Source organism: Peromyscus maniculatus, chromosome 4 (genome assembly GCF_049852395.1).
Source record: "Peromyscus maniculatus bairdii isolate BWxNUB_F1_BW_parent chromosome 4, HU_Pman_BW_mat_3.1, whole genome shotgun sequence".
Lineage (NCBI taxonomy): Eukaryota > Metazoa > Chordata > Mammalia > Rodentia > Cricetidae > Peromyscus > Peromyscus maniculatus.
In genome coordinates, this window is record NC_134855.1 from 44411419 (window position 1) to 44423694 (window position 12276).

The window sequence follows — 12276 nt, forward strand, 5'->3', positions numbered from 1 at the left end:
CTGAGGTTTGTTGGACTGAAGTCCCAAGAGTCAGAGCAAAGGCATGTTTGTTGTTATAGCCATCAACCAATTTAGGGTACCTTACCATGCTGATAACTATGGTGTTAGAGGTGAAAATACCATGTGATTTTTATTTATTGTCTTGAAATATAACAATTGTGTTGTTAATATTCATAGACAGATGCCTTCATAAGACATATGGATTATATTTGCAGTGGAGGGTTACTGAATATGATGCTATAGGACCAAAAGCTAGACTTCAGGATAGAATGGAAGCTACGTGATAAAACTTCTGAATCACCCAACGTTATATAGACTATACAACTGTGCTTTCCCTTGCCTGGTGCTTTAGTCAATTTCCAGAATGTAAAGGGAAAAAAGAATAAAATAAAGAAGCCTATAGGTTGGTGGCCCATCTCAACTGAGAGCAAAGCAACAAAGACCATGGCCAAGTCCACGTGGCTGGCAGTGGCTTGTTGTTATTCTTTTATTTGTTCCAGTATACTCCACAGGACACAGCCAGCAAGATGGCTATGTGGGTTACGTCACTTGCCACCCAGCCTGGTCACCTAAGCTCACTTCTCTGGACTCCATGATAGTAGAGTGAATCAACTCTTGCAAGTTCTCCTCTGATCTTCATGTGTGCCATGGCACATACCCTGGCATATATGTAATAAAAGGAGTTCATATTAGCAACACATGAGAATTATGTTACAGTGCTGAATAATTATCTAATAATATTTTAAAGTAATTTTATTAATGTAAAATACATATATAAAATGCATATAGACACCAAATAAGTAAAATAACAGTATATGTTCAAAGTTTCTCTTCTTTAAAAGCTGACATATATCAGAGTATATATGTCAGCCATATATCAGAGTACCTAAGTCAGTCCCATTCAGGCTCCCTGGTTTTTGGCTCAGATGCTGTGAGCTCCTTTGAGCCCAGGTTAGTTGATTTTATGAGTTTTCTTGTGGTGTCCTTGACCCCTCTGGCTCCTACAATCTTTTCTTACAATCTCCTTCAGGATTTTCTGAGCTCTGCCTAATGTTTGGCTGTGGGTCTGTATCTGTTTCTATCAGTTGCTGGATGAAGCCTCTCTGGTGACAACATGTTACAGTTGTGTAGCTTGGTCTATTTGTGGGAACAGGGGCTGTCTCCAACTTTTTTATTGGCCTTTGGGACCCTACTCCTCATACCAGGTTGCCTTGCCCAGTCTTAATACATGGGGAGGTGCTTAGTCTTACTGCAACTTTACATGCCATGTTTTGGTGACCCATTGGAGACTGCCCTTTCCTAAGCAGAAACAGAGGAGGAGTGGACTGGGGGGTGGGAACAGAGGGCAGGGTGGGAAAGGGAGGGACTGAGAGAAGAGGAAGGAGGTGAAACTGTGGCTGAGATGTAAAATAAATATGTAAATAACTTTATTAAAAATAGTGACAGAAAAAAGCTCACAGCCAAAGAGCTAGTGTATATCATTCTTTGTTAATTGCTGGTGCTAGGACTCACCGAAAACGAATCAGATCTTCACTGGCTTTCCATCCATATAATTTCCTAGCTTCTTAATGGTGATGGTATTAGGAGGTGAGCCTCTTGGTGACAGAGTAGGTCACAATGAATTCACAATGAATATGATTAAAGTTTTGACAGAGATCTGAGAAACTTTGTCCTGCTTAAACTATGAAGATAAACCCTCTATGTGCCAACAGAGCAAGTCTCATAGCCAATTATTGGGCACTTGGATCTGAAGATTTAAGTCTGCCTGTCTGAAGAATGCATTTCTATTGTTTTCTAAGACTTGTGATCTATGGAATTTTGCTAAAACCTTCTCAGACAGAAAAGGACAGCTCTCCTTCATAGCTTTGATAACAAAGTAAGAAAATATAATCAATTGAGAATAGTAGTAAATCAAATATTCATCCGCTGAGGAAGTAGTGACATGTTAGAAGAAAGCATTAACCCTACCTACCCAGCATCTGTCGCGTTGCCACAGAGGAGAGCAGATCTCTCTCCTTCCAAATAGTAGAAGTTTGTTCTTTCTGAAAAAATGAGAAAGAAATGAGGTTCAATGTTTAATCTTGAGTCAGCCACAGGGAGCCCTTCTAGATTTCCACAGGAGTCACACATCTGCCTATGTCCTAATATTTCAGAAATACAACATTTCCTGTAATTCTTAAGATATCATTGACAAAATGGAAGAGATTGGCAGGCTTCAGAGTAGTATGCATTAAGAAAGAGTTTTAAAATTACAATACTGTTCTTTAATAAGAGTGTAAAGAGCAAGAGTCCTGTTTTGTTTGTTTTTGTTTCCTCAATAACCAATAAAGTAGCAATAGCTGTTTATTTTAAATAATTAGCATATTTTAGTTATCACATCAGAAAGACCAGCGGGTGCTTTACTTAGGAACAGGATCTAATGTGCACCTCCCATGTACATTATTGGGATGTATATGAAATGAAACAGTTAGCTTCTTCATGTGCTTACAATTCTCTGTTACAGCACAGCCATACTATGCAGTTGGCCAAGGAGCTCAAAGATTACGATTTCTTCTAGTGTTTATGAAACACAAAATATAAATGAAATTAACTAGAGGAGCTATAAGATTATCTTTTTATCAGGAAAACACAGGCATGTTCCCCAAATATTGCCAATGTGGAGGCCTAACATGAGACAAGACTCCAATATTATGAACTCTTACGCTTTCAAGGCAGTCTTTGCCTGGCTAGAATCCCAGTTTCCCTGCCTAGGAGTTATAAAGTCCTGGGACATAATTTAATTACTTTATTTTCCTGTTCTGTTGTTCATGATAGCACAGCTATTACTATGTATCTTCTGAAAAAGTCATGATGAATATACATGTATTTACTGATGTCTGAATGCTAAGAAATTATATTTCATTTATTGTTTTATGTCTGAAACATTTTGTTTACTCTAAAAATCAGAACTAAAATATTTTAAAAGTACATCAGTAACTAAAATCTAATCATTGTAAGAATTTAATATTAAGGTGATATTCTGACTTTTAGTGTAACCACAAACATTATAACAGATAAACAAAAAAAATTACACTTTAATAAACAATTCTTTAAATAATGACAAAAAGTAAACTTTAAGTTCTCTGGAATTAATTTAAAAATAAAATTTGCATGACTTTACAAAATTTAGGTTCTCCTGATTGTCTGAAAATTGGGAAATGTATTATTTTGATTGAAAAAAGACAAAGAACAGATTAAAATTAGTTCTTGAGTATAGTTATAACATTTATAATTTGCCCAGGAATTGAATGTTCATTTCTCTAGAGACTTCTCTATCATTAGATGGAGTCACTCTTACCTGAAATATAATACTGGATTCCAGTTCTGTTGTGCAGGGTTTCATTTTTATTTTCTTGGGGCCAATGCAGACATTTGTGCTTTAGATTACCCATGAAGAGACCCATCCCAAGTAGAGAAAATACAGTCAGAAAAAACAGAGTTAGGACAATGGCACCAAGTAGTTTCTTCAAACACTGGGCCAGGGTCGCCACAACTGACAGCAAGCCTGAAAAGAAAGATGCATGCTTTTAACCTAAGACAGAGAGACCTATTTCCAACAAAGCAGTTACAGCAAACTTCTCCAGTGGCAAACATCTGTCCCTTTTGAAATCAATACATTTGCCTTTCATTCTAGTTCTTATTGCCTGGACTTAACAAATACTGGGAGCTAAAGTCATGGCAAGAGGGTTCTCTGTGTCATTACTAGTTATGATACGTGATGAGATCATTCAGAGACACCATTTTAAGCAGGTGCCTGTTGGAATCTTGTCATGTCAATACCCGGGCTGTTTATACAGCAAGGCAAGACAAATAGACTTTGATTTCAAGTATTGTGTCTGAATTGTCTAGTAAAACTATTTTTCTGTTTTTAAAGGCTTCTTTTCAATACCAACTCAAAGAAACAAGTTCTAATATATTTTTCTTCTTCAAGGTCACCAATCATACAGAATATGCAGAATGTGGATTTCTCTACTTTGTTAATCCACCTCACCATAGTATGAAGTCTTTCTTCATACTATGCCTCTGTTTGGTGCATTGATAATAACACATTTTACTGACACGACCACTTAATATTCATCTAGCATCTTATAATTCATGCCAGTTTTCATCTTAAAATGTATGGATAGGTCTGTTTTATCGAATTTTCGTCTTCTGCCTGACAGAATATGGATTTCCTTTTGTTGCAGTCCTCAAAATCAGATGACAGTTTCAGTCAGGTGTATGTCTTGTACTGGTAAGCACAGGTTCCGTTGGTTGATGTGTGCACCAGCCAATGGGTGCAACATCCATGTTGTGCCACAGTGAATCGTCACACACTTGTGCACTTATGGGCAGCACTAATTAGATTCAAGGGCGAATTAATAACAAAAAATGTTGGGCATTGACATGGAGGTGGAGTGGGGTCCCAGAGTGAGTTAGAGAGAGGTGACAGTAGATGAGTATGATCAGTAAGCAATAAAAGCAGAACAATTTTTAAAGACTAAAAAACATTTTTAAATTGAAGAAAATACCATATGCTTTTTTGTTGTTTCTATTTAATGCACAGATGAAATGACTTTCTTCCTACTGATGCACTTCTCTTCCTGTCTTGTACTATCTGTGCATGTGTCAATATTGCAGTAGGCTAGCAGGTGCCCTACTCTGCTTTCTTTGGCAAGGAAGAGATACCTATGACATATCCATCCCCAACTCTAGAGGCATGTCTTTCTTGAACTGACTAAAACTTGCTGATCTTTTTTTAAAAAATCCCTCTTATGAAGATAAAAATGCTCCCATTTTATGTTCTTCTTGTTCTCAGGATACAAAGAAAGTTAAAGGTGTTATGTTTCCACCAGAGCAAAACTATTTGCTTTCTTCTCTAGCTTTGGTTGGATTGCCATGCCACAAACTACCTTTGTTAAACATATTTATTGGGCTGTAATTCAGAGATCCTAAAATATCCACACTTAATGCATGCAACTTGATGTTTTAAAATATTTATAGATTGGTTTTTCATCACATTACTCCCTAGTCTACTTGTCTTTTTTGTTCAGCCTAGATTTCAATTTCATAATGTGGTCACATCTGTTTTCCATAGAGTTTTGACCAGGAAAGTTACCTGTAGGTCTCACTATTGCTATACTTCACCCACGTTGGGTGTCCTTACCTATTGATTTCATTGTACTGTATGATTCACTACAGCCCAGTGAACTTGCTCTACTCTGTTTATGTGTGTGTGTGTGTGTGTGTGTGTGTGTGTGTGTGTGTGTGTGTGTGTCTTTTTTTTCTAACAACACATCATATCTAAAAGTACATGTGAATATTTGCCTGCACATTCAGAAATGGGAGCTGTAGTTAGACCTCACCATCTTCAATTGTGAGGATCACAGCTCTCTACTTTATCTGTCTGTGAGAACATCCCTGAACATTTTGTTACCATATTTAAGTACTGAGAAAAAAAGGAGATTTTTATTAGTTGAGACCATGCTGTCCTTTACTCTAAATTATTCCAGATTATGTAAGACAGTGGTGCCTAAAGATGTGCCTTAGCCCCAAGAGACTCCATTTTATAAGCAGCTTTTGACTACATTTTGAGGATGCTGCTGCTGGTGGTCCTTGTACGACCTGCAAACTGCCATCTGCCTTGCACACAGAGAATGAAAGATGACATTCCAGGAAGCATAAAGTGTGTTGTCCTTTAAATTTACCTGAGTGAACTGAGACTGTAGGGGTGCATGAGCATATTAAAAACATTTCAGGCAATCGGAGCCCAAGATTTTATTGGGCAGGCTTCACTGAGGAACGGGTGTGATTCTTAACACCTGAACCCAACCAAGTGATAGAATATTAGCACAGCGGTGTCATGGATACCTGGTGCTTGGTGAGGACCAACGGGGAGAGCACTCCTGATGATCCCTGGTGCTTCAGCTAGGCTCAATTCTTCTATTACTGATGCAGTGTTCACTACTGGCATCTGCCTGTCTCCAGGCTCCCCTGCTGACCCTGAATCTGCAGTTTCTAATCTGAACTGGTTTCTGTCCTTTTACCTCACAGCAGGACTTAATTCTGTACGTCACTGTCAATCTTGACCCTTCCCATAGCCTCAACAGCAGCTTCTGTCCTAAATCTGTTTTAGGTTCATTATGTTATCAATATACAGTTTATATACATTTTTTCTTAGCCTATTTCCAAAATCTCTTAAGCTCTGCTGTGCTCTCTCTAACTTGTATTCATTGTATTTATCCCGTAAATCATAGTGTGCTATATGTTGTGTGATATGGGCATTAATATGAGCAACTAAGATTGGAATAAAAAAGTCTACATTCGCTTTGGCCAGACTACCAAGGTAGATAGGATTTTCTGGTAAACTCCTGAAATTGAAACCTTTCACCTTCTAAATTTACTGTAATTCGCTCAATTTTGTGCTGTGGGATGGTCTGTATGTCAAATTGCTCTGATTGGTCAATAAATAAAACACTGGTTGGCCAGTGGCCAGGCAGGAAGTAGGTGGGACAAGGAGAGAGGAGAGAGACACTGCAGGCGCCGCCATGACCAGCAGCATGTGAAGATGCCGGTAAGCCACCAGCCACGTGGCAAGGTATAGATTTATGGAAATGGATTAATTTAAGCTATAAGAACAGTTAGCAAGAAGCCTGCCACGGCCATACAGTTTGTATGCAATATAAGTCTCTGTGTTTACTTGGTTGGGTCTGAGCGGCTGTGGGACTGGCGGGTGACAAAGATTTGTCCTGACTGTGGGCAAGGCAGAAAACTCTAGCTACAATTTTGTCTTTCTGTGAAGTCACAAACTTGTTCGTCTATGTTTCTTACATAGCATGCTGACAATAATATTAGTTTATGTTCACCCATTTCAACTAGTTTCTTGATGAAATGAAGAAAAAAAAGGGGTCAAAAGCAGCATTTTAGAATCTCTCTGCTGTCCTTGGAATTTAAGGAAACTTTATAAGTTCTTTTACAATATGTAAAGATAACTGAAAATGAAATCACGATTGATTTTTATCTATATTTTTGCATCACCAGTATTGAAGCCCCACCAGAGAAACAACAGTGAAATGTATTGTTTTTCCTGCCTTTCCTGCTTGACAATCAGATTTAAGGTTCAGATGACTCAGACTGTTTCAAAGTGGAAATACTGTTCAATTTCACATATTTTCTGAGTAATTACAGGACAGCTCAAATGGATTCACAAATGTACTAAAACCACAGTGAAGAAAATGATTCCAGTAGCATTTCTTACCTTGGTTCAAAGGGATAATCTTCAAAATCCTCAAAGTTCTTACAGTTTTAACCAATGGAAGGAAGTTTAGTGATGAAAACTTTGTGATAAGCCTGTGGGAGTGATTGGAGTTATTGAGAAGTCATTGAATCTATGGAATTTGAAAGGTACTATAAAAATTATATTTCCAAGAATGTCCCTTGCTTGCATTATCTCATTCTAGAACTAGTTTAATGTCTGATTGGAAGATAAATTTGCTCTGAACAAGGTAGCCACTATGTAGCAGTAATTCACAAATTCAAACTTTGAGATTATAATTCTTTTACTCTATGATAAACTCCATAAAACTCCATGTGGAACAACAATTTATAAAACATTTACAAAACATCATTACCTTATTACAAAAATTCACAATGAAAATAAAACCTACTAGCTGGTTTTAAAAATAGAAATACAATTCATCTTAAGTATTTACACTCCTGATGATGAGGAACATGATGGTGATTAGAGATAAGGCAAAAGGCAGGATGTATACTGTAAGAGAATCTACTCTGCAGTCAGAAAGCCTAGTTAGAAAGGACACCTGCCGTTGACTAGCTGTGTGACAAGAAATATGGCTACTACTTTGTGACACAATTACCTCAGTTTTAAAGTGGGAATATTTCCTTATTCAGAGGTCTTTTGTGGGAATTTAATGGAATGATGTATTCAAATTTCACAGAAGCATACATATAAACAATTCAGGCCATCTGTGACCAAGGTCAGATAAGTGTTAGCTGGCAGCAAAGTGAACAAAAATGAAAATGGAAATAGTAATGACAATAATTATAATGATATCAGTCATATATCAGCTATCATGATACCAGTAGACACTGCTCTTACTGTTTATAAAAATTATTTTTAAGGAAAAGTGAAATCTGTTTTAAAATTATTTTAACAGAAATTTACTTTACTAATCATTTTCCTATCCAAAAAAGAATATGATCAATATAAAAAAATGAAAAATTAGGTAAGAAATAGCATTATATATAATACTGAAGAACTGTGAGTACTTAGACACTTTATTCAGATATTTAGTATATTTATTGGTCTCAAACCATGGGCTAAATGAAATGTTTCAATACTAAGCCTCAAGTAAGCTAGAATTCCCTAAAAAAGTACTGGTAAGCCACAAGCCATGTGGCAACTTATAGATTAATAAAAATGGGTTAATTTATGATATAAGAACTAGATAGCAAGAAGCCTGCCACAGCCATACAATTTATAAGTAATATAAGTCTCTGTGTGTTCACTTGGGTCTGAGCAGCTGTGGGCCCGAGTGGGGCTAGAGAAAACTCCAGCTCCACTGTTGAGGTTTTTGTTAGATCATATTTTTCTCTTGAAAATAATATTGTAAGACTACATAAGAAATTTTCATTTAAACTATATATGTCCATTTATATACAGAATTATGTGAAATATGTGTTTCTTAGGTAGTTAATGTGTGTGATTCTTTATGACTTTTCAGACATTCTTAATGATATTTTACCCTCCTCTCCTTATGTATTTATCTACCTCTTTCCATAAATAGAGTGCCCTTCTATGTTTTCCTGATCAGATCACTTGTAACGTTCTTTAATAAAATGATCCACATAATGGATAAAAGGAAACCCAGAGTAAATAATTCTTAATGAAGAGTTCTGTGTTTCAGTGTTTCCAGATTCAATTATCATTATCAGCATTTGAAAACACTGTTGTGTGTTTATATTGCTTTTTATTTCCCCAGACACAGAAGAACAGAATTTTTAAGTAATTCAATAGTTTTTCATGGGTTACATGTGTTTGTTAGTTATAATAAGTAACATATTCTTCTGTTAATCAATTCATGAGTTATTCAAATTCTTGTAATTTTCATATGTAAGTTGTTAGAAAATTAACTTGTGTTATATGAGAGTCTTATATTGCTTATTGGAAATGTTCTAGAATAAAACTTAATTAATCAAAATTAGTATCAGATTCTCATGTACCAGTATGATGCCAATGCACTTTGAGACGTTTTACAATAAATCTTTTGTGTGATCAATAGAAAACATAAGCATTGCCTTAGCTAAAATGTAAAGCAAAGAAACAATATATCAATGCAAAAATTGATGTACAAAGTTTGGACTTAGGACAGAGGATAAATACAGTCTTGGTCAATGCTTTCCAGTGGAAATTTCTGTTGTAATGGGAATGTCAGATGCAGTGACTGAATGAACAAAATATACTTTTGATGAGAAGTCAGTGTGTGTCTTTGTCCATTTGCATATTCACATATGTATGTACTTATGTTTATGTATGTATAACAGCTAGAGGTTGATATCAGATGTTTTCTTTAATCAGTCCTTTATTTACTGAGGCAGGGTCTCAGTGAATCTGGAGCTTGCTAATTCAGCTAATAAAGCTAGCCAACGTGTCCTAAGAATCCTTTGTCTTTGCCTATTGAGTGTTAGGATTACAAATAGACTGCCATGCTTAATCAGCTTAGTTTTCTGAGGATTTGGGGCATCTGAACTCTGTCATCATGTTTACTCAGAAATCACTGTACCTATGGAGCCATCTTCCCAGCCCCTCATATAAATACTAGTTGTGATTAATTTAAAAATAAATGACAACTATGGCAAGTAGTTCCCACATTGAGTGTAGATTATGACATGTCCAGAAGAGGTCCTTGTGAGGTTTTGGGACTGTGAGAGTCTGTAACCATATGGCTATTTTGACCATTGGGAATCAAAAAGTTCCAGTACTAGAACTGATACATAAGCAAGGAACATGGTGATATCAAATTCAAGTCTGAATATATTATAATCATGTCTCACTCTTGCCTTTCTTGTCCTCAGACATTAACTTAGCATAGACCAAAAGACCAGAAATGTTACCTTGCTATTTATTATTTTTCCTTAATACTTATTCTACACTTAGTGAATGATTACTGAATATAAATACTGATGTACACACCTAAAAGAATGTATCTGTGGAGGAAAATATCATTATAAGTGTGGTAAGGAATTACACAATGTCCACATCAATCTAATTCAGCAATAAGACAATATATAGTGGAAAAGCATAGAGAGAACCCTGGGATAAAAAGTGTTTTCATGTGTCATCAATAGCTGTACTTATATCTGGGTTCACTGCTGTGGGAAACTAAGTTAATGTTCTATATACTTCATACTCTGATTTTTTTATTTTGTAGTTATAGATGTAGCTGTTAATAACTGTAAATATTTATGGAATTTATCAATCTTGTTATTGACAGAGAATTTCAATATCAAAAAATAAATGACACATCTGTGTATTCTAAAAAAAAACAAAAAAACAAAAACAAAAACAAAAAACCCTCAAAAACAAAAATAAAAAGTCAGTTCACGCACCAAGGACAAGTTCTGGCTCCACTGCCTAGGGGCCTTCCTAACAGTTCAGGCTGAGTCTGCCAGGCTGGGCTGACTCCCCAAGGGAGACCTTGCCTTGGAGGAGGTGGGAGTGGAGGGTGGTTTGAGGGGGAGGGTTGCGAGGTGGGAGGAGGGAGGATGGGGGAATCCATAGCTGATATGTGAAATTAAGTTACTTATAAGTTTAAAAAATAAATAAAATTAAAAACCACTTACAATGTGTTCTTGTAATACATTTCACTTTTCTACAACATAGCAAACTATCTATTACTTTAATTTGCAATGGACACCCAGAAACAGTTGTCTGAGGGACTCGTGATAACTGGAATCATTAAAATGTTTGCAATGTGAAAATCTACTCACTCAAACAAAGTTACGCTGAAATCAAGCCAGTTCCATAGATCCCCAAGGAAGGAAAACGACCCTGCCCAGACACCTCTTGCAATGACTTTTACAAGTATTTCAAACGTGTAAATCCCAAGCAAAGTGTTCCTGAAGAAAAAAAAATCACACAAATGTTAATTCTTGAGAATAGTATATTTTCAGCTCTGAAACTTTATGTTTATGACAGCCACCCATTATGGAAAACAAGTTATCTGTAAAGTAAAATTTTATCTGTTAGAAGGGTAGAAACAGTCAATCAGACAAGGATCAAGGAACCTGTTCCCCTTGAACCTGTAGAGAGCCCTTCAGTGATGCCTGTGTGAATTTGATGACTTTTTCCCAAAGATGCTTTTCCCAATAGTCCCAACTCAGAGGTTGTACATAATCTCTTCATAGTATGTAGATAAATTATGAAAATATCAACTATACCCCTAATACAGATTTTAACATAACTAATTAAACCCTAATTTAATACAAATGTGTTCAAGGACACACACACACACACACACACACACACACACACACACACACACAGCTGTTCTGAATAGAGCTGAAGTTCAAAGTTATTGTCGAGAAGCCTTATTTCCTAAAAGAAAAAAAAATTTAATGTGCTTTCCCATTAGTCTACTGAAAACCAGACTCTTCAGATTTTCATGGACAGTGAAAAGTATAAAACTGACAATTTATTAATGAATGGAAATAAATAAAACTTTCAATAAGAAAGAAATCAAACATGAGGTGAATCCTAATCATATGATACCATAGTTTGGACAGATAGCAAAAGACCTAAACATTCCAATTATTATAATTAAACCCTTAGTCTAGGTAGAGCCATAGATATTTAAACTGATAATATTCACTTATAATTCCAGGACTCAAGAGTCTGAGACAGAAGACAAATAAGAGTTACACAGCCAGCATGAATAAAAACAACACTTACAAAAATCTAAGTACGAATAATGAAAGGACAGAAAAATCCTCAAATTGACATATGCTTATGTTTGGTTTTATTTAGAAAGTCAGTCATGGTGCTCATATCAGTATGCCCCACAAATACACCTGTATATAAAAATAGAAATATTAAACTGTGGATTGTCCTCCCAGGCTCTACTTATTGGGAACTTGCTCCCATTTTGGTGATGTAAGAGTTAATGGAATCTTAAAGATATGGGGCCTATTTAGGGATCCGTGTGTCACTGAGGTCCCTGACCACCTGTTTCCACAGGA

General features: G+C 36.1%; 1 protein-coding gene across 4 annotated transcripts in view; it reads right to left on the reverse strand.

The window, feature by feature from the left end:
• The window catches only part of Scn7a (sodium voltage-gated channel alpha subunit 7), an 83853-nt gene that overhangs the window by 42455 nt on the left and 29122 nt on the right, over window positions 1–12276 (reverse strand). For all 4 annotated transcript variants that reach the window (XM_076569588.1, XM_015995999.3, XM_042275398.2 and 1 more), the window contains exons 5-8: window positions 11029–11157; window positions 7277–7368; window positions 3338–3544; window positions 1973–2042 (exon numbers count right to left, since the gene is read on the reverse strand). In XM_076569588.1, coding sequence (XP_076425703.1) covers window positions 1973–2042; window positions 3338–3544; window positions 7277–7368; window positions 11029–11157 — 498 coding nt within the window. The remainder of the gene's footprint in view (window positions 1–1972; window positions 2043–3337; window positions 3545–7276; window positions 7369–11028; window positions 11158–12276) is intronic.